At 50.7% G+C, this 26,531-nt stretch overlaps 1 protein-coding gene and 1 long non-coding RNA gene across 2 annotated transcripts; one reads left to right on the forward strand and one right to left on the reverse strand.

Moving 5' to 3' along the window:
• Positions 1–16,365: 16,365 nt before the first annotated feature.
• LOC143434649 (uncharacterized) lies at positions 16,366–19,419 on the reverse strand. The gene is made up of 2 exons (XR_013104290.1): positions 19,285–19,419; positions 16,366–16,911 (listed from the first exon to the last, which is right to left on the reverse strand). It is a non-coding gene; the product is annotated as an uncharacterized LOC143434649 (long non-coding RNA).
• A 504-nt stretch (positions 19,420–19,923) lies between these two features.
• On the forward strand, positions 19,924–25,837 carry Kbtbd11 (kelch repeat and BTB domain containing 11). Its single transcript, XM_034520520.2, has one exon. It carries the CDS (start codon positions 19,924–19,926, stop codon positions 21,823–21,825), a length of 1,902 nt encoding a protein of 633 aa, XP_034376411.1. The 3' UTR covers positions 21,826–25,837.
• The last annotated feature ends 694 nt before the right edge of the window (positions 25,838–26,531 follow it).

The following is a 26,531-nucleotide window of genomic DNA, read 5'->3' on the forward strand; positions in this document are numbered from 1 at the left end:
ATTTCCTGGATGTTTTGTGTTAGGAGCTTTTTACATTTCACATTTTCTTTGACCATTGTGTCTATGTTTTCCATGGTATCTTCTGTGCATGAGATTCTCTTTTCTATCTCTTGTACTCTGCTGGTGATGCTTGCATCTATGACTCCTGATCTTTTTCCTAGGTTTTCTATCTCCAGGGTAATCTCCCTTTGAGATTTCTTTATTGTTTCTACTTCAATTTTTAGATCCTGGACGGTTTTGTGTAATTCCTTCACCTGTTTGGTTGTGTTTTCTTGCATTTCTTTAAGGGCTTCTACCTGTTTATCTTCGTTCCCCTCAAATTCTTTGAGAGTGTTGTTTATGTCCTTTTAAAAGTCCTCCATCATCATCATGAGAAGTGATTTTAATTCTGAGTCCTGCTTTTCTGGTGTGATGTGGTGTTCAGGACTTGCTATGGTGGGGGAACTGGGTTCTGGTGATGCCAAGTAACTTTGGTTTCTGTTGTTTACATTCTTATACTTGCCTTTTGCCATTTGGTTAGCTGTAGTGCTACTCACACTCACTGGTTCTGACTGGAGTCTGCCTTTCCAGTTATCTTGGTTGTGTCAGAACTCCTTGGGGTCCAGATGACTCTATGATCCTGAGCTCCAGCTGTTCTGGGTACAGTGGCTCCTCTAGGATATTTCAGGATATGGTGTCTCCACGGTAGTAGACCAGCTAGGTGTTTGCTGCTCTGAATGTAGTTGCTCCTCTAGGATGCTTCAGGATATAGTGTCCCCTGCTCTCCGGCTCTGTGGGCCGTGTCCTCTCTAGGATGCCTGCAGCTCTGCGGTCCTTGACCTCTCTTGGGTACCTCTGCAGTTCTGCTGTCCGTGACCTCCCTGGGGTGCCTCCGGACTCAGTTTCCAGAGGGGAGCAGATAGGCTGGGAGACTGAATCACATCCTTTCATTAGCATGCAAATCTCCTTTCATCTTTAATAAATGGTAAAACCCTGTGTATACCAAATGACTGCTTTGGAGTAAATTTCTCTGTGGTTCATCATCAATACAAGTGTGATTCTTATGGAAATGAAGTCCCTTTCAACTGCAGACAGTTATTAACATGTTTTAAACAATATCTCAACATAACCATTAAGTTTTTATTTCCTTTTAAAGTTATTCTAAAATAAAAGGCTACTAGGATTCACGTTTGCAAACTCGCTGGCTTAGTAAGAAGATAACTGTAATCCTCACTGGGTAAGGATTTATCTCCTCTCAGGAGAGGAACTACAGTCAAGAGTCCACTCAGACCTCCAGCCCACAGAAAGCAACATCTGATCTAGGTGGGTATCCCTCGTTAATTATCATGGCTCTTATCCCAGGAGGACATAGAGCTAAGGAAAACATTCTTTATTCAGCTGTACGGCATGAGGTACCATCTCAGACCGCTATGTGTGGGGGTGGGGGTGGCAACTGTAGTTTAAAATGCCCGGAAGAGCATGAATGATGCAGGTTCACCTCACGAGTGACATCCATTTCCATAGTCACCGTTGCCTTGGAGACATCATAAACAACACAGTGTATGACCTCTGAGTTCCAGGTTCTTAGGTACTGGTCTGCAGTGTGTGATGAGAAAGGAGAGCCAAGCAGCTCAGCCAGGATACCTAAGAAGCTTCTGGAAGAACCCACATGCAGATTCAATGCTGCACTTCAAGGAGTGGCCTGGTCAGGCAAGGCTGACTTAAGGGAGTCCCAGGGGGACTACTTCCCTCTTACACAGCATGGGTTGAATTTAAATGAACCAACAAACATCTAATTATTTATTCTTAATGCCAAGAAGCTGGAAGTACTTAGAGTAACTGGCTCCATTCCTGACAGCCATTGGGATTTAATTGTTTGGGGGAGGGGTAGCTGTGCTGGGGACTATCTTGTCTAGCATGTGTGAGCAAACAACACCCAGGATCCCAGCAGGAGCCAACCAAAGCACTTGGGAGTAGGAACAAGGTATAACTATGACCTATGGCCACCTTCCTTTCATGCTTCCCCAAGGCTGTGTGCAGGAAAGATCAACCACAAAGGCACAGGCAGGCAGAGCTAAGAGTTCCCAGGTCAATGGTAGAATCTGGGGAACATCCTCCCTGGAGAAAGATGGCCCCACTACCCAGTGCATAGCAGACATCCTTCTATCTGAGGTGGGTGCTGTAAGGGAAACAAGTTGAGCATCTTGTCCCTGTCAGGTTTGAGAAGGATGACTGTATTTAGTGTTGTCTGTGTGCTGCTGCTGGCTCTCTCCCAGCCTGTTGTTCTGACCTGGATGGACCTAGTCAGTTTTACCCAGCACCAAAGATGTGAATGGCTCAGTCAGCATCACACCGGTTCACACCTGTCTCTGGAAGATACCCACGGCTGGTATGTCTTCATGCTTCTCAAGTCTGCGGGACTATTGGGCTCTTTCTGAGGCAAGAGGATTTAATGACATATGCTGTTACTCCCACGATGATTACAATCCTGGTCAGTTTCAGGACCTCATGAAGCATGAAGAACTTCCAACTAATTACCACAGCTCTGCAGATTTCACTGACTTCGTTGAAATACAGTCTATAAATATTTAAGTAGGGAAACACATGGCAGGTAACGGCCAAACACCGCCTCTACAAGATGCCAGAAAGGTATTTTGAATTATTTTGTTTATTTTTTCATCCTTTCAGAAAATATTCATGGAAAGCCGAGTTAGTGTAAAACTTTGTAAAAATGTCTGTTCGAATGGGGGTGGGGTAGGTCTGCAAATCGCAGACCTAGCCCAATGTGGGATCCCAATGTGGGAGCCCAATGTGGGATCCCAATGTGGGAGCCCAATGTGGGAGCCCAATGTGGGAGCCCAATGTGGGAGCCCAATGTGGGAGCCCAATGTGGGAGCCCAATGTGGGAGCCAGCCGAAAAAGATGGAGAAAGAAAATGGCATCCAGAGCCAGGATGATGGAGGCTGGGTGTGTGGAGAAAGCCCTGAGCCTGTATCCTGGTCAGCTTTCTGCCTTTTCTCCACCCACGTGTAAATGGAGACACACTAAGAGATCTCAAGAGTCACATATTTGAGGACAAACTGAAATTAATAATAAAACATAATGAAAATTATCTCAGCTCTATGTTGGCCTATTTCTATTGTAACCAACAGGAACGGAAGGATTAATGCCAGCAATTTGTAGCTTTCTGCCCAGAGCTGATGCCTGGCTACTGAACAAGAAGGAAGGGCTTTTACAGCTTTGGTGTTGAACTCAGAAGGGCTGGTGGCATAAATCGGGCAAGAATATCAAAACAGAGAAGAAAGCTAAGGTTCAAGTCCTCTGTTCTCTAAAATCTGGCCATCGGTAATTTGCATAAAGCTGTTTAAAGAAGCATTTACCCTGGGACCAACCCTGATTTGATGGCACCCCTCATGTTACCCCAGGCTGCCCACATAAAAGGGCCTGCCTAGACACCAGGAAATGTCCACCAACCGGTTGGTCTGCTTCACTGTCCGGAACTTTCTTAAGATTCTAGACTCTATTGGGATGTGGGCAATAGATTTTTAATTACTACGTGTGGCATTGCTTCTTACAGATGCTCAGTGGGACCAGGATGCAATGCTGGAGGTCGAACAGCCAAGAGCACCCTAGGTGCAAAACTTGCGCGGACACCTGTTCCTGGTGTTTTTTCGGGTTTGGGGAGGGATCAACAGGTCATGCCCACGGGATGCAGCGGAGTCTCTTTACTAGAGGTGCCCTGTGCGCCATAGATCTGTTGTCAAGGCCGGAGGCTACCAAGAACAAGCAAGCTTCCAGCTTCTGCTCACTCTGTGGAATGGGTTAAGTGCGGAGGCGCAGGAGCTGCTGCGGGCAGTCGCGGGGCACAGCACACACTAGATCCAAGGAGGTCTGGCTCAGCTGCAGTCCCTGCCGGTGGACCCCCAAGCTGGAGGCGGCGGGCGGGGACCGCGAGGTGCACGCGCGCCGGTCCCGTGGGCGGCCTCTCAGCTCGCGCTCCCTCCTAGCGCAGGGCACACGCAGGAGTAATCGGTCTCTGCCAACACAGTGGTTGGCGCGCGTGCGGAGGAGCCCGGCGCGCTCCCGGCGTCGGGCAAGCGCACAGAAGCCCAGCGCTCGCACAGGTGCGTGGAGGGTTCGTTCGCCCCCGGGGCGCTCGCACAGGTGCGCGCGAATGGTCGCGTGCGCATGCGCATCACATACCCCACACCCCCCCCCCCCGGCCAGACTGCGCGTCCTGGTCTCGGGTGGGTTGCAGGGGTGGAGGGAGAGAGGCGAGCTACGAGCGGTGAGGTAGGGGCCCGGGCGCGGCCTGCGGGACTCTGGGAGGATGGAGGAACCTTGGGGGTGGTAGGTAGGGACGCTGCTCTTGCAGGGCAGTGGGAACTGGTTTGGGATTCGGGGGTTGGGGGGGGGGCGGGTTGCTCCAAGACAAGCACCGGGCTGGGCGTGGGAGGACGACGGGCGACAGTGAGTCGCCTGCGGGCCCCTCCCTGGCATGGGTCTGGCCGCTCCCCTTCTGCTGCCTGTGGCGCTGGATTCTTTATTGGGGGGCTCAGGGATTGGACGCTAGCTCGGAATGTGGACATGATTTGGAGGACCGGGGTGGGGACCCTCTAGGCTGTCCCTTGACGCCACGGGTAGTCTGCGGGACGCGTGGGCTATGGCACAGCTACAGTATTCCTTCGGGGAACCTCGGCTGATTGAGCCAGACGGCGGGTCGGGGATGCCTGGTGGCCTGCGCGGGTACGTGCCTGACAGCACGGTGGGGGGTTGGGGGGTAGACGGAGGAAAGCGCGCTGCATTTAAATTAGGACCGAGTGCGCGGCTCCCCTGCATCCCGGGAAGAGGCTGGGAGTGGAGCCCAGGCCTTCCTGGAATCCTGCCAGCCCCGCTGTGCGGCTGGGACAACCCCCTCCAGGGCCAGGGCGGTGGGGACAGGTCCTACCGAGTTCCTCTCGGTTGGCCCGCTGCACCTGTAGCGTTAGACGCGAGAGTTTGCGCTCCAACATGATTTAGCTTTCCTAAAGAACTACTTCTTCCCCCCCCTGCTGGTGTCTAGTCCAGGGACAGGAAAAATGAACTCTTTCCCTTCCATTTACCCCATTTGGGAGCTTATCTTGCAGTTCCCAGCGCCTTTCAGCACCCAGTGAAGAGTCCTTGGTCCCCTGTGGGTTCCCATCACCCCACTCCTTCCCGCCGAAATACAGTTACTCAGTCTCTAATTAGTAACCCTCAAGGCTGTCAATGGCATCCTTAAGCCTTTCATCCTGGGCGGTTCCTATTATTAGACAATCCACCCCCCTCCTTCCCTCGAGCCTGGGCCAAATCCTGCCAGGCAGAAGGGAGCTTTCCCGGCACCGGAGATGCTGGGGGAAAAAAAACCAGGGTCCCCAGGCTGATTGACTAGATGTTCCATCGCTCTCTTCTGGTGTAACTCAGCTAAGGTTCTGATGAGATAAAAAGTCTTCAGAGCTTTTCATATCAACTGCGAGAAATGGCTCACCATACCATTACGAAAATACTGAGGAGAAATAAAATATTTTGTTTACAGTATGTAAGGTCATCTCTGGTTTAGGAGGAGGGAGAGAGCATTGAATGTGTCTTTCTGTACAAGCCCTCCCCAGCAACACCATTTTAGGAGCCATTACACCCTGTGTCTAGATCTGTGGGTCACAGGCTGGGTCATATCACCACTTTGTTCCCTACCCACCCACGAGGTCGATGGTCTCTGATGGGGTATGTTCAGTACAGTCCCAGCATGAACAAAGGGACTTGATGGTGTCTCTCTCTTTGCAATGTGCTCTCCCTTTGCCATCGCTCCATCTAGGCTCATATTTCAGATATTTCCTAAACACCACTGCGTAGATTACTGTGTAATAACTGCTCGGTGCAAATCTGGATCTACTTAGGCAGTTGCGCTGATTCTCTGGACCGCCCTGCATCAAGGCTGTGGTCAGAACAGACTGTGTCAGCTGGGCGTCAGGGACTGTGTGGAGCAGAGCAGGCTGCCTCCAGTGGAAACCAGCCCAGTCTCCCACGAGTCCCTGTAATCCTGGGATGTTTGCCCTGTTCTGGAAGCCATGCTATCTCACTAACAGCCTTGGTTTCTAGCTTTTCTCTTGAAATCATTGTGGTTATACACTGAGAGTGTTAGTACCAGCAAATGTTTAGAGATCACTTATCATCAGCAACGTTCATAATAAAATGCAAACTTCTAGGAGTTTACACTTTGGAAACATTCTGGCTCCTGCTAGACATAGTATCCTAATTAAATATCGCCTTGGAAACTCAAGTTACCTCAAGTCCTGGCGGTACTGTTCAAATGGCTGCACATTCTTTCCTTTTAGCGATGTTTGTTGATGTCTGCTGAGTATGGCACAGTCTTTGGTGCTAGGTACAGAGTTCTGGATAACAGACCTGGTGTCCCTGCCTGTGCATCTTAGACTCAAAATCAGAGAAAGGTCTGAAGCATTTCTTCCCAATAACTTGTGAAGAATACACTCTGAAGGGAGTGTATACATCCCATAAGTATACATAACGGAGGCTCCTTATGTGGCAAGGGGCTTGGTATGGTGTATCAGCAGTGACTTCATGTGCAAAGGCCCTGTGGTATGAAACTGATCAGTAGAGAAGGCCAGAGAGAAGTCCTTGGGGAGCCTGCCTTGGGTCTGTGGTTTTATTTCAGTTCACATACACTGATGGAGCTCGACATTGGGAGGCTGGGTGGAGTTGCATGTGGTTCAGTTTTGCAGAACTGAGATCCTGCATCAAAGGGAAATCCTGAAGTTGGCTGGTGTGGGTAAGACTTTGCATAAATAAAAGGTGTTGTGTCGTTGTTTTAGTTAAGAAGTCTTAGAGCCATGCAGCTTCGACGTCTGTCTTCACTCTGTCTTGGATCTCTGAGCCACATTCAGCTTTTGCTGGTGTGGTGGGCTCTCCACAGGATTGGACGTATGCTTTTAGATGCAGCAGTCAGTGTAACCATTTAAAACACACATCCTGTGAGACTGAGCCTTCGTCTACTTCCCACCACCATAGGACGAGGTCCCCAATGCTACTAGCTAGCATCGAGACTCCTGTTCAGGCCCTGGGGGCTGAGAAAACTCTGTGCCTTGAACAATAGCATCCATTCATTTTGCTTTTGGTGGCACAGTCTCAGGGGTGGCATGCCTGCCAATCGGTGCCAGATGTGGCAGCTTTAAGGCAGGGCTTGAGTCACGGAAGGCTGTTCTTCACTTCTGGCATAGCTGGACAGAGGCAGCTAGGCCTCTTAGTTATCTCCGTGTGTCCGCTTCTCCCCTGGTGAATGGTGGGCTGTGAGGAGCGTGTACGAAGAAAGAGTCCAACAGAAGCCACTTTTCCCGAGGAGCCTTTAAAGTCAGTGTCATTCACCACAGTCCCAGCCTGCCGGTTGGAGAAAATAGAGCTCACCACTCAAGCAGCTCTGTTATCCCATACCCCAGGGAGAGTACTGAGTGGGTTACATCTAAGGGGTGTCTTTGGAAAGTATCACCTGTCACAGTCAGACCTCCAGCTGCTAATTCAGCCCCCGCCACCACCTCGAGATAAGGGTGGAAATCTCAATACCTCACACCCTTGTGGGGTCAGAGTTTAAGTCGTGTTACAGGGTTAAGGAGCTGCCTTGGGCCAGAGCCTTCAATAGGACCCCTTCCTATTCATTTGAGGGTCTTTCCATCAAAAAGGGAAGATGTTTGCCCGACACCCACAAGTGGGTACAGCACAGGGTCACCATTGGTCATGTCGGCATTCCTTAAACAGCCATGGGGCATGAGTGTCTGTGTATAAGAGTGTGTGGGTGTGTGTGTACACGCATGTGTGTGTGTGCATGCATGTGTACGAGTGTGCATGCGAGTCTATGTGCATGCATGTGTGTGTGCGCACATGCATGAAAGAGACAGAGACAGACAGACAGACAGACAGACAGGTGCTGTGACAAAAAATACCTGCCAAGCAGGCTAAGGGAAGAGGGATTTAGTCTGGCTCAGGATTTGATCTGGCTGGTTGGGTCGCATTCAGTCCAGAAGCAGTGAGAGGATGAATGTTGCTGCCCGGCATGCTTTCTTCAATTTTAGCATGAAGATGGTACCTCCCACATTCGGGGTGGCTCTTCCCCTCAGAGGTGCGTCTTCTAAATAACTCCAAATCCAGTCAGGTTGACAGTGAAGATGGCCCGTGACAAAGCCCCCACTGGTAGGATAGCTCAGCCTGCAGAGGCTCCAGGTCCTGAGCTTTGAATGCTATTGTTCCCCAGTACTCATACTGAGGCCTGGTCCCAGTTATGGTTTGGGTATGAAGTCTCCCCTGAAAGGCTGTCCTGGAGGCCTGGTTCCCGACGACACGTGGTTGGTCACTTGGAGGTCGGTGCTGCTCCCGTGCAAGCTCTTGTAGGACTTGGTTCATCGTGAGTGCGTCCCTCGTGTTTTGCAGCCTGTGTCGGCATCTCTTGCCCTGTGCTTTTGGCTATTCCTTGAAGCAGCACCAAGATCTGTGCCAGAAGACATGCAGTCAGCCAGTACCATGTCCCTTCCCACGCCTCAGAAATAAATAACTTTCTATGTTTTATAAACTTCCCAGCTCAGGTGTTCAGTTACACTCACAGGAAGTGTGTTAGCATACCACAAAGAGCTGGCGGGGCGGAGTGAATCTGGAGCCTGGGTTCTCTTTCCCTCAGATACCTCTATCTCCTCCTAAGCTGTAGACTGACCAGGTAAGGCACTCCTCAGAAAACAGAGGACATCTTGATTTACTCAGTCTGCTCACCTTGTGCTAATCTTGTCTCAAAAGTGCCCCTGGTTACAGTAGAGTGGTGTTGAACCAAACACCCGGATAGTGTAGCATCCCTGCAGGAATGATAAAAGCAACCATTTTCCATCTCTTGGTAGGGAAGGGAACTGAGAGGCAGATAGACCCCTTTCTCATAGCTGCCCTGAGATAACTGGGCACAAGCTAGTGATACCTCTGTCCTGCCCCATTGTACCATCAGAGCCTAGCACGCTGCTTCATCTTCTATTGAATTTCTCTCTTTAGCTGGTGCTGGCTACATCTCACCCCATCCAATTTCCTATTGTCTTAAAATGCCCGGAGTTTCCAGCGGTCTCTGGGGAATCCATGCCTCTGGACAAAATCCCCACCCGCCCATTCCATCAATCCAAAGTGCTTCCTTTACTCAGACTTCTGCAAGGCTGCTGCCAATACAGGGCTTACAGTTCCCACTGGTGCTAGCTGTGCCCGAAAGGAGCCACAGAGTCCTGTGCTTCTCTTCCCTGTTTTCCAGCTCAGTGAGGTAGGGTCACGGTAACCACAGAGCAGACAACTAGAGTAGGCTTGCTAAGCACTGGAGTTTAAGGGAGGGCATGAAGAGAAAGGTAAGATGACCAGGTCCTCAAACCACCAAACACCAAAGGAAAGGAGAGGAAATCTTACCCACCAGCGCTCACCTCGTGCATAATGTCGGTAAATTCTCCAAAAGAACATTGCAGCTATTTCCCAGATAAGATTCAATTAATGCTACCTGTGAGAGACAGGCTTTACTTTTAAGGATAAACTGAAGTGAGGGGGCAGAGAGTTCTACTTTGTGAATGGACCCACGGGACTGTGGGTGGCTGTGCTTGTGTCCGATGAAACAAGCCAAATCGTGACCTCTACGGCCAGACAAAGGCACTCAGTGCTTCAGGAGCATATGCAATGACAGTAATTAGAACAGTAGTCTTTATCAGGGCGGCTGTTGCTGTGGAGAAACACCATGATCGAAAGTGACTTGGGGGAGGGAAAGGACTTATGTGACTTAGACGCCCACATCACTTTCAGTTCATCGTTGAAAGATGTCAGGTCAGGAACTCTAGAGACAGGAACCTGGGGACGGGAGCTCATGCAGAGGCCATGGAGGAATGCTACTTACTGGCTTGCTTTTCAGGGCTCACTCAGCCTGCTTATCGAACCCAGGACCATCAGCCCAGGCCGGTATCACCCACAATGGGCTGGGTCCTTTCCGCCAATCATTAATGAAGAAAATGCTCTACAGGCTTGCCTGCATCCCGAGCTTATGGCGGCGTATTCTCAGTTGAAGTTCCCCTCCTCTGATGACTGTAGCGTGCATCAAGTTGACATGAAACCAGCCAGCACCAATAACAGCAACAATAATAATACAGAGATGGGTTTATCAGGCAGGTGGTGTTAAGTTGCTGAACTCACTTGTTCATGGAGCCAGGTGTTGCTTGGAAGATTGACAGGCCATGCAGCTGGCTGGCATGGCAAGGTGCCCAGAGCTAGCGGGGACCTTCTGGAGACTTCTGCTTGCCTTGGTTAATTTCTGTGTTCTCTCCATCCCAAAGGAGAGGGACACCTGGAGTACTACCTTAAGACTCAGCCTGTTTCTTTCCACATGGTGTTTATCTTGCTGCCTTCTCTGCTGCTATTAGACAAAGTATGACATTCTTAGGAGTGCCCAGAATATGCTCTCATGCCCGGGGAAGCTCCTATGTAAACGAAAAGTGCCTTTGTAATACTCCTGAGACCCTCTCAGAGAGAAGGTGTTGATGTCTATAGGCGGGCTACTAGCGGGAGCTGGAAGGGTATTGGGCCGCCACCCGTGTGACCTTCAGCCCAAAAGAGAGGTAATCCTAACTGCATGGTGCCCTGGGGACCCTGAGCTGAGGTTGTGTAGCAGTCACCCCTTACCTCACACTTTACCCTGGTCTGGTACACTTGGGAAGTTTCCAGCTCCCAGAGGGTATCAGTGCTGGAGCGTAGGGAGAGACCTCCCATGACATAGCTCTCTGAGGTCACACCTGTCACACCAGACCAACTGCCTCATCATTCCAGGGTGGCCAGGAGGTCTTGCCAAGTTCTGACCCAAGTGGGAGCTTCTGAATGTGCTAGGGAGGCAGCCTTCAAACCTGCTCGTTTCAGGAAAAATGAAATAAAGATGAATGCTAGCCACCCCTGAGGAGTGAGTGAGGGTAGAAACATCTGTAATTCATCTCATCAAGCTCCTCTCAGGGCCTGATTGTAGGCAGATTTTGCATCCGAAGGTGTCTCCACCTCTCTGCTCCTTGGGACAGGAAGTGGCCTTCTTGCTTTTACCCATCAGACCACAGGTTCTGATGTTCTGGTCCACAGCCATGGTTAAGCTGTGTCAGTGAAGAGAACCCTGCTCTGCTCAGCTCTGCTCTGCTTCACGTCCGGTCTCCTAGTTACCTAGACTTTCATGTGACCACGCCAGGTGCCCCACCTCAGTCTTCCTATTCCATCTTATCAGTTCCAGCCCTCCTCTTCCTGACATCCAAACAGGAAGTGTGGCTTTGCACACTAGCTGTGATGAAAAGACTCATGTTTCCCCTCTAGACCCGAAGCAGTTAACACTTGCTGTTCGGGCTGAGCAGGAAGCTCTAGTTCAATAACATCCTATGTTTGAGAACTGAGCAGACAATTCTCATGATGTAGGCACAATGGGTGAGAAGAGCCATGAAGCTGGAGGCTGGCTGGGGGCTCCAGTCTGGTTAAAGTTTGCCCCAGCTGCGTATGCCGCTGCTCTGACTAGAGGACACAGTTTGGGACCTGCCTGTACTTGGGCAATCCTCATCCAGCTATCACTGTGTGACCTTGCCCAAGTTTTACTCCTATAAACCCAAGAGCTTAGAACTTCAGAAATGACACCCTGTAAGTGTTCATTTCGATTTCTTGTATTTCCTTTGCCTAGAACAAGAGTAGCCGAATGGGTCACTCACCTGTCAGGCGTGAGAACATGGAACCCAGCTGAGTCCTGTTGCCTGGTGACAACCTTACTTTGTTTGGGATTTTGCACCTTGTGTTTAGTGTAGGCTGGCTCACTCCACTGGAAAGCCTCCCACCGAAGTATTCAGAGTAACAAATTATAAACTAAAAGACTTTGGATAAACTGGCAAGCGTCAAGAAAGGAAGCACTTCCTCCCGTTTCTGAGATTGAAGTTATTATTGGGCCTTTGACGTTCACCCATTCTGAGGAACTCCCACAGCACACAGTCGGAGGAAACGACCCTGTACTTCACAAGTGCATGCTGCACAAAAGACCCATCTCACCCTCCTTCCTGTGTTTTCTCTTTATAAATGGCAGGCAGCACCTTTATATTTTATAAAGCATGCAAATGGCATTCTAGAGTGACATCCGGAAAGCTTCAAAAAGTCGGACTTGTGTTTGTGGGATTCGCGTTGATTGGCTTCTACAGGTTTTAGTTCCTTGATTTGAAGGTGACGTTAGCAGTGGTGCAAAATGAGAATCAAAATCTTTCATCTTTTGTTCATATCTGAAAGGACTAAGCAGGCACTCCACCACCACACCCTCATAGCACAGGCTAGTTTCCTTCTTTAAAAGCCACAGATGGTCCTACTTATAACCAAGGTGACAGAACTCTGTGGCCACTCAAGATCCTGCTGCCCCACTGGCTTCTGAGGTCCCCTACAATTTCATTTGCCACTCTCCTGGGGAACCAGACTCACTCCCACAGGTCCAACCCCTCCCCAACCCCTTACAAGCTCCCTCTGGCTCCAGAGTAAACTTCATATTCTCTGAGAGCATCACCTGGCCTGGAAGTCAGGTTCTGTCATGATGCCCTAGGTCTTGTGTCCCCTCTTAGCTGATCATGGCATCTGATTCTATTGGAACATGTACTGGCTCTGTCTTCCTCCTGATACAGTTCCTGTGGCTGAGGACTAACTGATGTCTTGCCCCATTCTGGTGCTCGTTCCTGTGTGCCCAGCACATGGCAGGTGCACGGGTGCATCTGTGGATCACTACCGGTAAGTATTTTCCAAGCATCCTTCAGAGCCTGAGTGGATGGTTGGAAAAGCTGCAGATTCATCAGCCCAGGTGGTCGTTATGACACTATGACCTGCCACTGGTGAAGCATTCAGTTTTGATTTTGGGTTCATGGATGAGTTGACAATCAGGCTGACCCGGGCATTGCCAGGGATTGGATGTCACAGCTATAAGTGTGAGGTAGACTAACAGTCTACCCATATTTTCCCCAGGTCTTAGTGATTCTGAGTGTTTGTGCTTTGTATTTCTCCAACCTCACTTGAGTCACCAAGAGTGGCAAACACTTAGGATTTCAGGATATCCCGTTTGCGTCTGGGCATGTGTTCTCATGTGGCTGGGGCACAGCTTGAGTCCTCTGACCTGCATGTGCTTTGAGTGACCGAGCATTTAATTCCAACCCCAGTCTGATTCTGGTGGGTTTGTCTGTCTTGTACCAGAGACAGCGTGGATGGAGTTGCTCTGTACACCGGGAATGGTCCCATCCTTGAGTGTTGGTCCTTACACTCATCACAGTTACATACATCTCATCACAGTAAAGATGGATCCCATAGGTTATGAAGCTAATCCCTGTGTATGTCTCAGAATAAATAGTTGGATATTAAAACATCCACAATCGGATGGAGGAAACAGATTGTTATATCTATTATCTCATGACATGATGTCCAACTGGATTAGTGAAAATGTAATCTCTCTAAGTGATAATTCAGATCTCTCCAAATAACTTTCATCTGGTGGTAGTCAAAGGTCCTGGGGAAGAAATGGTGCCTTGTCTATTACCCAGTGTGGACTGACCCTAGTATCACAGTGCAGATTCCAAGAATGGCAGTGCTAGAGACTGTGACTGAGTACAAACCTTTAAACACCATGACCATTGTCATGAACTAACTCACATGGGCTTGGTAACTAAGGACTAGGAATGCCGACTGCCTCAGCTATCCTCGGCAAGGCCACCTGCAGACTGTACAGGGACAATCACGGAGCCACTGCTGGGCTTTGTTTGATTGTTTGAGACCATGCACCTAATATCTCTGAGTACAGAACATTTCTTGTCTCTTAAGACTGTGGTAGCTGTCCTGCTAGTCCCCTGCATGGTTGTGTTGGTGGCCACAGCCATGAAAGCATACCTCATGGGTACTGGTGGTATGTAGCGCCGGACCTCAGATGCTTGCAAGCCGGATAAAGCAGGTTTGGGACCGGGCCCAATCTAGTGTTCTGTCTTGCTTTTGCTTTCCACTTTTTAGATCTTTTTACTTGCTTGTTAAGTTACACACCACAGACACACACACACACACACACACACACACACACACACACACACACACACTTACCACATATCACATATGCCAGGCAGGTCAAGTTGTCTCTTAGTTCCTGTTTAAAGCCTACTGGGGCAAATGATGTCTTTGGTGCCACCCTAAGCCTACCCTCAAGCCTCTCATGACCTCAAGGTCTGCATGGAGCTCGCCATAACATGGCCATGAACATAGTTCTGTGACCGGCATTCCATGGGGCCAAAGGGAACATTTGGTAGGGTGATACTCTTCCCCAAAGGGACAGTAAGAGGGCAGAACCTACTACATTCAGTGCTTCTATTCCAGAGCTGAGATAACCAGAACATGATCTTCCTCTTATTGAATGTCACGTTTTCATGACTGAGATGAAGATGTATATCACCAGTACCACATGTGGCATTGATCCTACATCAGCATCCTCTGGCTGTGCTACCGGAGGCCAGCTGTGATTAGCACAGGTACCATGGAACATGAACTTAAGGGATAAGGATTTTGGCTCACAGGAGAATGGAGGTTGCTAAACAAAGCTGCCTGTCCTGACATACACACCCTCACATCCTTCCGTGGCCGCCATCTTGAGCTTGTGGGCACACACTACTATCTCAGGGGCTGCTGTAACAGGGAAGGCTCTGGTGGGTGCTGGGGGTGGAGGGAAAATGTGTATCGAATGGGAAGATACTGTCCTGCACCTCATCTGTTGGCCCAAGGAATCAGGTTGCATTTATTGGCTCTTGACTATGAAGCACTAAGTGTGGGGAGTGAAGACACTTTTCCCAGGGATCCTGTGGTCCTGTAGGTGTGGGGGACACACTCATGATGTGGAGAGACACAGGGGAAGTTGGTCTTTACATACATCATATTGTTGAAGTTTGCCTCAGGTTTGTAAGTCCATCAACAAACTTATAGTGAGTTGACTGTAATAAGCTGAAAGAATTTTTTTTTTTTTTTAACAACTGGTATTCTAGTGAAGTATGACATTTAGTTTGGTATAAATTGATACCCACATTAAACCTGTAGCCCACTGTCCACATTGGGAAGCCACACACAGTCCTATGCTTTTGATTCATATAAATGGTAAAAAGATGAACAAACAGAAACTTAGTGTTGTTTACATACTTTTAAGGTCTAGAAGGTCATATTCTCACTGAGAAAATGGTGTGCAAATTATATATAATTAAGTCTAGCTATTGTGCATGATTTCCTGACTAAGTAAGAAGGAGGCTTTCTTACCACTATCCCTTCCCCTGCATTTGCAAGCTCCTTTCAGCCTGTGTCCTGGACAAGCTGCCTCATGGAGGGGAGTCTGTCCTAAGGTTAAGAACAGGCTTCAAGGGCTTCAATTACTGCATCATAATTGTGAGAGCTCTTTGCTGGAGATTCCAAGGAATTCCTCAGCCCAGAGCCAACCACAAAGCAGGGAAATTTCCACTTCCAAACCTCCATCTGGTTTAGAATTCCATGGGAATGGTCTTAGCAGAGCTACAGCTGTCTGAGTCTTTTTCTTCATTCTGTTTGCTTAAACTTTCCTAACTTCTTAAGGCTGGTATAGCTTACAGTTAATACTCTGATATGGACATGGCTATTCCAATTGAACAGCTAATAATGTTTCCCTGAAAATAGCTCTACACGAGAGCAGGAGGGAAGTGGGTTCACACCAGCGTCAGAGAGCTCAGTCACTCACTCCCACAGACAGGCTGTCAGGAAGTTGTTCCCAGGGCTTTTGTGTAAAGTGGGCTGACTGCTCTGTTTCCAGGTTAAGCCTATGTAATGGGTGCCTTGCTCATATTCGGAAGCAAGAGATAATACCCCCCAACTCTCCTTTGAGAGGGAGAACTATATAGTCAACCTGAGATCCCAGCTGAGGTAACCAGAGTTCTGAAGTGTGACACCCCTCCCCACCCCCCCCAGCTCTGGTGCGGGACAGCATGATTGTCAGGTTGCTCATAGCCTGTTTAGAGCCAGCTTCATACAGGTGTGGTCGACAAGTTTTGCTGCGTTTGTAGGGTGTGTGCTGCTGGCTGTCACAGGGTGACGTTGGAGCTCTTGCCTGATGAGGGAGCAGAATGAGGCTACAGCTGGGTCACGCTCAGCCCACCCACCCTGCTGTCTGTGCTGAGGGCAGCGTGGGACACCGAGGAATTCAGTGCCATACTATTAAAGCCATACTCTGGAAATGCGCTTCCACGAGGCATGATGGTGGTGTGTGTGTTGGGATTAAGGGCATTATCTTAGTTAGGGTTTTATTGCTGTGAACAGACACCATGACCAAAGCAACTCTTAAAAAGTACATTTAATTGGGACTGGCTTACAGGTTCAGTCCATTATCATCAAGATGGGAATATGGCAGCATCCAAGCAGGCATGGTGCAGGAGGAGCTGAGGGTTCTACATCTTCATCTGAAGGCTGCTAGCAGAATACTGGCTTCCAGGCAGCTAGGGTGAGGGTCTTAAGCCCACACCCACACTGACACACCTACTCCAACAAGGTCAAAACTCCTAATAGTGCCACTCCCTGGGCCAAGCATATACAAACCATCACAGACGTTAAGAACACAGTGACCATGCATTTGGAGGTAACTGAGTTTCCTTTCCCTGAACAAGTAGGAGGAGCTAGAAGGTTTGATCCCAGGCCTAGTGAGCAGAGACAGGTGTCCCATAAGCGTGGGCCAGACCATACCATTGCCTTAGAGTAGCTTTGGCATGTAGACTCTGCTCACTCATTGAACCTTCTTTCAGACTTTAAGCTGTTTCTACAGGATCTTCAAGTGGCCAATCCCAAGCGTCCCTTTTTTAGAGTCTTCTGTTGCTTGGTTCCCCTCGAAGGCTGTGAAGGAACATAAAGATACCATGGTCTTATCATTTGTACATTACAAGGACTGTCAAGCCAGAGAACCTGGTCGTTCTGAGACCACTTCCCAGGTCAGACGATTTTCTAAAGTTGATGGTCTGCTGTCTCTCCCAGAGGCAGTGTGAAGAATGGGCCAGCCAGGGAAGTCAGCCCAGCTTCTGTCTCCTACAGTGAAGTTTCCAGACATTTCCACAGGAGACACCCCATGTCCTGCTTCTGACTTTGATTTTCTTCAGTGGCTAAGCCCAGGGGAAAAGCTCAACCTCTGGGGTGCTGGCGCACCTTCTCTGTGTTTGCAGTCACCCTCACATCCTCATTGCTGTGGGCCAGCAAGTCCTTCTGTTCCCTGAACTGACAGAGCTGGGTGGAGGCTTCATTGGGGTGGCCAGAGATCAACCAGAGAACAGCATGACCCAAGGCTTCACTTCCCAAACTCCCCTGACGTTACATCTCTGGAGGCTCTTACTGCAGTGCGCTGGCAGGGGGAACACGCCACGTGAAACAGACCTGGCATGGAGGGAACTGAACGTGTCTCCTAGATCCACGATGAACATCAGTGGCAAAGTGGCTGGAGTTGGGTGTGGGTGGGCAAGCTGCGTACCACACATGTCTATGTTATCTTCTCCACTATAAGGAATACCCGATAAACAAGGGAAGAGTGTTGTTTGGGCTGGCTGCTTAAAGGGTCATGGCCCATTACATGGGGTAGGTGTGATGGCAGGGGTTTCATCTATGGTGGTGACAGCCTGCCCAGGGTTTGTCAGGTCCTGGCAGATAAGCAGAAGGTTAGGTGAAAGAGAGAGAGAGAGAGAGAGAGAGAGAGAGAGAGAGAGAGAGAGAGACTATCTATAACCCTTGAGCCTTAGACAGACACGTATGTATCCGGGCTAGCAGTGAATGTGGCCCAAATCAAATTCATAACTTGAAAACGTGAGGGTTTAAAAGAAAACTTCTAGTGGGGTGGGTTAATGTGACTGTGCAGGTCTCCCCAAGGAACTCTGTAGATGGCAGCGTCCTGTCGAAGTGTCCGAAGGTTGGGCATGTCCGCTGCTTCAGGCATCCACAGCCACCTCTAGCAGCAGCAAGAGCTGGGAACCATGTGTTCACATGTAAGCCCACGAGGGGGGCAGGTCACACTCAAACCATATCAGCACCTGTGTAAGGGTGTGCGTGTAGAGCAGGTCATGAGCTATGTCCGGAAAGCATCTGAATGCTGTTTCTCCATGACCTGGGGTGTGTGTGGGGGTGGGGGGAGGGGAGTGATTCTCTACATAAGCACCAGGCCCGAGTCCCCTCTGCTTTTCTCGTCCACCCTCTTCAGAAGGCTAGAGTACAACTGGACCACAATAACCTGCCCCTCAGATAGGCAGCAAGGCAGTGAGTCATAGGCCAGTGTGTGCCAGGGCAGGAGGACTCCACGGAGTGCTCGGGCGACACCCACCCACATCTTCCTCGGTTGCCTTTGTCCTGCTATTTGGCAGCTGCCTCTCTGAGGGAGAGACCTGATTGCAATAATGACCACAGGGGTAGCAGGGGGAGCCTCGGGGCCGGATCCTTGCCTGAGGACAATTTCAAATATTTGACATGTATTTTTTATTTTTATTTTTATTTTTTTTTGTAATTGAATGAATTGTTGCTGGGCGGTGGTGGCGCACGCCTTTAATCCCAGCACTTGGGAGGCAGAGGCAGGTGGATTTCTGAGTTCGAGGCCAGCCTGGTCTACAGAGTGAGTTCCAGGACAGCCAGGACTACACAGAGAAACCCTGTCTCGAAAAACAAACAAACAAACAAACAAACAAACAAACAAAAAAATGGAATGAATTGTTGTCCAGAAAAGCCAAGGGGACTGCCAACACATTAATAAAGTCAGCAAGGTTCTGTAGCCACTCTGCGCGTCCTCAACACGAGGTCTTGGTCCTGAACGTAATCCTACTGGGTTAGAATTTGACATTTATAGCTGACTACTTCCAGCTTGGGGAATTAGCCGTGTCATCAGATTTGTTGTGGCCAGAGTCGCTTTTGGTAATACTTATTATTGCCTGAACTGAGTTCCTTTTAGTCCTGTGCCTGCAGGAAGGGTGAGTAATTATGTATTTCCTGTCCACCAAACTCCAGTGATGATCAGACACGTGGCCACCAGACTAGAGGGCTAACTGCACCTGGCGGAGGGCCTGGGGTAAAACTATTTCACTCAACAATGCAACTCAAATCTTCCCTCTTTCCTTCTGCAGACAGGAGCAAGAATGTGGTGAGTGACGTGGGAACCTGCCCTGGAAAGAAGCAGCAGATGCTCCCCATGCCAAATGAGGAAAAACTGGGCACACAGGAACTGCCTTTCCAGACACTCACCCATAGGTGGAGTGGTTCCCTAGGTGATCAGCCTGGGTGCAAAGCGGCCACCCAGATTCAGACACACACCTCAGCAGAATTCTGGGCTGCACAGTTGGAGTCTGTAGAACAGAGGCAGCCGAAGCTAAGGATTTAAATGTGGTCACAGCCCCTGGAGGGTTTGTTGGTCCTGGGTCTACAGTACTGCGATCCAAAGTGACTCAGTAGGTCCACATAGAGTCCAAGAAAGGCCATGCCGTGGACCAGATACACTTAATCTCAGCTCTCTAAAGGAGCAACACAAGGGAGCCCCAGCTCAGGGCGTCGGATGTGCAAACTGCAAAAAAAAAAAACCAAAACAAAGCAAAAAACAAAACCCTCGTTGCCACCAGGCTGGTTCACCTCCGCCCCGCAACGGATATAGCCCGGGTTGAGGTTCCCCTTTTCGAAGTTCAGAAAGAGTTGGGTGCGTCCTCCTCACAAGAGAGGAGAGTGGGAAGGGCAAGGTGGGAGTGGCGTGCACAGGGGGTGGACATATGTGAAATCTGATCCAGTGCCAAGGAAAGGGTATGTGCTGCCATAGACCCCAGGGCAAAGCTCAGCCTCCACCAGGCTCGTGTGGCTCCTGAGCTGGCCGACTGCACACAACACAGCCCGCTCATGGAGAACTCGGTGGCGCCTTTCGTCCTCTACCCGGGGACTGAGCCCAGGACTCCCGGAGAGGACAGCCTGCCTCTACCAGCCGAGGAAGAGGGCGCTGCGTCCCCAGCGCAGACACCCTGCAGTCTCAGCGCCTCACTGTGCTTCAGCTCCGGGGACGACTCCCCGCCGCAGTCTCGCGCCTCTGCGGCGGAGGGTTCCGAAGCCTCTCCGCCTTCTCTCCGCAGCGACCTGCGCGTGGTGGAGACGCAGTGGGATGTCAGCAGCGTCGCGTCCCCAGAGTCCCCGGAGGAGTGCGCGCGCCCGGAAGAGCCCGCGTCGCCGGAGGATCCCCCTTCCCGCCACGAGCACGCGCGTCCCGTGGGGTTCGAGTCTTTAGACGAACTCGGGGAGCCCGTTCCTGTGCCGCCCGGGGTCGGGTCCGCTCACGGAGAGCCCGACCTGGTCATCGAGGTGGCCGGTCGCCGGCTGCGGGCGCATAAGGCGGTGCTGGCGGCGCGCAGCGACTACTTCCGCGCGCGCGCGTCGCGGGACGTGCTGCGGGTGCAAGGCGTGAGCTTCACGGCCCTGCGGCTGCTGCTGGCCGACGCGTACAGCGGGCACATGGCGGGCGTGCGGCCGGACAACGTGGCCGAGGTGGTGGCCGGCGCGCGCCGCCTCCAGCTGCCCGGCGCTGCGCAGCGCGCCACCGAGGCCATGGCGCCGCAGCTGAGCCTGGCCAACTGCTACGAGGTGCTGAGCGCAGGCAAGCGGCAGCGGCTGAGCGAGCTGCGCGACGCCGCCTACCGCTTCATGAGCGACCACTACCTGGAAGTGCTGCGCGAGCCCGCCGTCTTCGGCCGCCTGTCCGGGGCAGAGCGAGATCTGCTACTGCGGCGCCGCCTGGGTACCGGCCGCGCTTGTCTGCTGGCCGCTGCTCTCGGGACGACCGGGGAACGCTCGGGCAGTCGACCGCAGAGCCCGTCCGGGGACGCGGAGTCGCGCGGGGACGCGGCCGTTTATTGCTACCAGGCGGAGGCCGGGGAGTGGCGCGAGCTGACACGGCTGCCCGAGGGCGCGCCGGCGCGCGGCTGCGGCCTCTGCGTGCTCTTCAACTACCTCTTCGTGGCGGGCGGTGTGGCTCCTGCGGGTCCCGATGGCCGCGCGCGCCCGTCGGACCAGGTGTACTGCTACAACCCGGTCACCGACTGCTGGAGTACTGTGCGGCCGCTGCGCCAGGCGCGCTCGCAGGTGCAGCTGCTGGCCCTGGACGGCCACCTATACGCTGTTGGCGGCGAGTGCCTGCTCAGCGTGGAGCGCTACGACCCGCGAGCTGACCGCTGGACCGCGGTGGCCCCGCTTCCCCGGGGTGCCTTCGCAGTGGCCCACGAGGCTGCCACCTGTAACGGCGAGATCTATGTGTCCGGGGGCTCACTCTTTTACCGCCTGCTCAAGTACGACCCCCGGCGCGATGAGTGGCAGGAGTGTCCATGCAGTAGCAGCCGAGAGCGCTCTGCCGACATGGTGGCCCTCGACGGCTTCCTCTATCGCTTTGACCTGTGTGGGAGCCGAGGTGATGCTCAGGCTGCAGTCGGTTCAGGTGGTGGGGTCAGCGTTTTCCGGTACCATTGCCTGGCCAAGCAGTGGAGCCAGTGTGCTGTACACCTGAGGCCCCCAGGCGCACCCGCAGGCCTCCAGCCCTTTCGTTGTGCTGCCCTAGATGGTACCATCTACTGTGTGAGCCGCGCTGGGACCTGGCGTTTCGTGCCTTCTCAGGACACCGAGGCTGGCAGCGATGTGGGACCTGGTGGCAGCTTTGAACCTGAGCCCCTGGGATCCCCACTGGATGTCCGGGGGGTACTCTTTCCATTTGTACTCAACTTGCCTGAGAAGCCTGACCGCGGGGAGCAGAGTGCAGCCTAGGACAGGATTAGCTGGGCAGCTCCACTGTCCAGCATTTGTGGTGGTGGTGGTGGGGCTCAAAAGAGTGCGCTTGGGCCCCCACAGGGCAAAGAGGTCTCAGGAATGGAGGAATCGGACAGGACAGGCCTCTGGCCACAGTGCATCATGCAAACGCTTTGAGAGTAGAAGAAGCTTCTCTGGCTCTGAAGACATTTTCACAATGCTGTTTTAAGCGCCGCTTTGCAGTGCTGGATTCTGCTCTTGCTTCGCTTGTTTAGTGGGGGGTTCATAGCTTAAAGTGTGGGAAGATAACACATAAGCCCATGCCCAAGGGAAGAGGTAGAGGAGGCCACAGATAAAGTAGGGTGCAGGTGCGGACTCGGGTAATGAGGAGCCAGCCCAGTCCCTTCCTTACCAGTGAGTTCGAGGTTCTCAGACCTGCTTGGGGTCTTAAAGTAGGCCAGGTATCCTTGCAACCGCAGAGAGAAGGTTAAACCCCGCCCCCAGGTTTAAAACGATAACTTATAAGATCTGCACGTGTGTTCGCAAGTTTTTTGTAGACTCAGCTTCAAAAAGTAACCTATCAAGTACTGAAGGCGAATCCTCGTTGACCAGTAGAGTTGCCTTTGTTGATGAAAATGTTAACAGGCAGCATACTGAACGGGAAAGGACAGACAACAAGGGTGACAGGACCTCAGGTCAGGAGGCTCTGGTGACTCTGCCTGCTCACCCACTTTCCTGTCTGAGAATGAACTAGGGCAACTTTTTTTTTCCTCCCTAGAACAAGGAAGTTAAAATCATGTTTTGACAGCCGCACGCTTTGAACTCTCGGCGTGGTTATGTTTTGAACGTGTCTTCTGTGATTCAGATGAGGGAGATTAATTTACAACCATCTAGAAGAAAATGTGTGTGTGTGTGGGGGGGGGTGATATGGAGGAGGGAGAGGAGATACGCCCCAGTTTTGAGTGGAAGTGACATCCATTTAACTTCCAAAACACCCTACTAGAGTCGGAAGGAGACTCATACTTAGACGAGGTTGCAAGGACCAAAACCAAGTCCGTTCATTTTCTCTCGTGTTAGGAGGTTGTGCATTTGAGAATATGTGGGGCGGGGCTTCCTATTCATAAAGCAGTTCAGGACAGAATGTGTTCCCAGATAACTAGTTTAGATTCCATACCTAGCCCACTGTTTTCTAACAGTGGGGCTCCTTAGCACTCAGAGTTTTCTGGAACACAGAGGAAGCTCTGCATTCACCTTGTCATCTCTATAGAAATCGTTGGTTGCTGGGAACTAGGTTAGGCTTTATAGTCTGCTCTGAAAGGTCACAGTGAAGTGTGTTTAGAAACAGCCAGCTTGAATCTTCTGCATGACCCAGGGGAATGGAGTTTATAGTTCCTGTTTGTATGTTCTGGTCTCTCTGTGCTTGTTCGTGGTTACTCATAAACCAAGAGAATGTCTTGGCAACATGGTTAATCATCTTAAGAAAAACAGACTTCCTATTGCCTGGTTTTATTGGTCTTTTTGAGGGGCGTCCTGGGGAAAGGCTTGCAGAGGAGCAAAAGGAGACAGTGCTTAGAGGCACACCTGCATTCCTTAAGTACCAGACTTACAGAATACTATCATGTGACTCTTGCCTAAGAAGCCATTCCTCCGACATCCACTATTGAAATTGGGCCTCTGGGGTGACATGTCCCTGGAGAGGACAGATGTACACCAGACAGAAGACTCTTCCTGTGTGGGCATCGTGCCCCATAGAACACAGAGAAACCCAAGGAAGTCAAAAGGATAAATGTATTTATTTGCAAATCATGAAAGAACATCACTTCGTCGTTCATGAATAGAGGTGTGGCTGATCTGTTTTTTTGAGAACATATATCTTTTGTCCTGTTCCCAAAGGTGACCCCCATTGAAAAATGCTACAGGCCCTGTCATGTCTTAGCAACCATGCGTTTTGTTCCTGGGGTCTGGGAGACTGACTTCCCACCCATCTCTTCTACATTCATTTCTTGTTGATGATAAGCAACTTAAGGGATAGAGGTTTTCTTCTGGCTCAGAGTTCAGGCTACAGTCCACCATGCTGTGGAAGTCCCAGGGCGGGACCTTGAGGGAACTGGTGCTACTGTCCCTGCAGTCAAGAGACAGCATTTGATGCATACTGCCTGTGATGGTTTTTATATGCTTGGCCCAGGGAGTGGCACTATTAGATGTGTCCTTTTTGGAGTAGGTGAGTCACTGTGGGTGTGAGCTTAAGACCCTCACCCTAGCTGCCTGGAAGCCAGTCTTCTCCTAGCAGCCTTCAGATGAAGATGTAGAACTCTCAGCTCCCCCTGCACCATGCCTGCCTGGGCGCTGCCATGTTCCCGCCTTGATGGTAATAGGCTGAACCTCTGAACCTGTAAGACAGCCCCAATTAAATGTTGTCCTTATAAGAGTTGCCTTGGTCATGGTGTCTGTTCACAGCAGGAAAACCCTAAGACACTGCCACTCAGCTCCCTGTCTCCGTGCCTACATTCCCCGGACCCAGTCAGGAAATGCTGCTACCCAGAGTTGGCAGCTCTTTCCATTCCAATTAATGCAATACAGATAACTCCCCACAGGCATGCTCAGAGGCCTGTCTTCCAGGTAATTCTCTGTTCTGTTAACACCTACCTTTGCCCCACAACAAGCGGGAGTGAACTGGATAAAGTATTGGTTTGGTAACGAGGGGAGCGGGCTTCTCGGAGATGTGTCTCCAGTGTGTGAACCAGGTAGGTGCTGCCCACCTGCTGGTCACATTCTGCCTCTAACTCCACCTAGGAGTTTGGTTGGCGTGAGCACAGCTCTGTCTGTCGGCTAAGGATCATTTAAGGTTAATGTGCTTGGGACACCCATTCTCAGTTCTTAGGACATTAACCCTCGTACACAGACACCCCCAGTGTTTGAAAGGACAGTGTCACCTTAAGGAGTAAATGATTGACAAACACACAAAGATTGACCTTCTGTTTGGCTGACGGGTAATTACATTTATATCGCCAAGGTTTGTTTGGAGTCTTAGCAACGGGCTAACGTTTCTCTGTTTTTCTTTCTGTTTTGTACTTTGGCATGGGACGGGATGAGCCCCACCTCTAGTGCAGACACTTGGCAGCTTGGTAGACTTGGAATGCGGTGATTCTGCTTCTAAGGAAATGACGGCAGGAGTTTACTTTAAGAAAAATGAATGTTGTGGAAATTTTGTTGGCTGCTTAATTTCGTACCTGTACTGGTTTTGTTATACAGGAAAACAAAACAACAACAACAACAAAACCTGTGTCCCTCTAGTCCTGGTGGTGTCTGTGTGACCTGTTAGCAAACTTTGTCCCGGTGTTGAAACTGAGCACCTCCGAGAGTATGCTACTTTCTGCTGAAGTCAAGGTAGTCGGGACACGATGGTCGGAAATGTCGGATGTGAGCCCAATAGCTCTTCCGTGTAGTGTTTCACATCAGGGACCCTCCCCAGCTTACAGAAAAATTTTATTTTGATACTCAAGTTTTTTTTTAATGCCCCCATTTCTTTGTAATATTATTAACAAGAAGGTAACGACTCCAGCTGAAAGTGGAACTCTATGGCACTCTAGCTGCATCTGTGTTTATCCAAGCAGACACTTCATGGATGTGGGCGGAGCATCCATGAAGAGGGCCGTACCATGAGACGCTGAAGGACCTGGCAGGAAATGGGTCCTGGCAACAGCCTCACCTGGCTTTGTGGCCAGTTTTGGGTTGAAGTAAAAGTCTATGTGTATGTGTATTCCAATGTGAGGTTGCACACTCCCCTGTCCCCTCATGCTTGGTAAAGCTCTAACTAGTACCTACTACTAACTAGTACACACATTTGGCCACTTATTAAAGGTCAGCACCCTTTGAGTTTGAGGCAAAGTCGGGCCAGCTGTAGCTGGATGTGCAGTTACTATGCTAACACTTGAGTGTTACCCTACGCATAAATGCTGTAAAACCTTGTATGTTTGTCACCTGTGCCAAGATGCAATAAACCATGTGGAAACTGCCAGCGCTCCTGAAATGTTGCTGTGCTTTCTTCTCTCTCTGACCTCCCCAGAATGACAGGTATGGCGACAGGTATGGCGCATCCCAATAATAACCAGATCCTAATGAGTCTCAAGAGACCTATGGTTTCACCAGTGCAGCCGGCTGCTGTGGTTTTTCTCTACCTGTCAGTCAGCTTCGGGATGTTCATGACCTCCACGTTTTCACTTGTCCTCACAGCTAGTCAGCTCACAGCCTAATCCCTCCCTGGTCACTTGAGAGACTGAGGCTATGGATCCATAAAGGCTTTATGTGATATTGTAAGATCCACAAGACTGCCAGAAACCAAGGAGTGGTCACTGCATGCCACAAGAGGCCGCTGGGTACATAGAGGGGCTGGGTGTCCAGGATAGAGTGAGAGTGGCCCAAGCCAGGCCTTTGCTTCTATAGGGGACAGGCAGAGAAGACTACTCATTGTTGACAAATGTCACTGATCCTAGGTTCTGGGGGTTATCTCTGATTTCCTGGCTCCTTCTGGTCTTTGGGGTCCTCTCTGATTTCCTGGCTCTGGGCTCTGGACTCTGGGCGGTTTAGAGCACAGAAAACATAGTTTTACATCTGAAAGTCAGAGAAGGGTGTGGGTGGGTTGGTCTGTCTGAGGGACGTGCTAGCCAAACCCCATGCTGCTGTTCCTAGGAACTGTTTTGGGGGAAGGGGGCGTCTCTCTCCAG

The sequence above is a fragment of the Arvicanthis niloticus genome, chromosome 16 (assembly GCF_011762505.2).
Source record: "Arvicanthis niloticus isolate mArvNil1 chromosome 16, mArvNil1.pat.X, whole genome shotgun sequence".
In the NCBI taxonomy this organism is placed as follows: Eukaryota; Metazoa; Chordata; class Mammalia; order Rodentia; family Muridae; genus Arvicanthis; species Arvicanthis niloticus.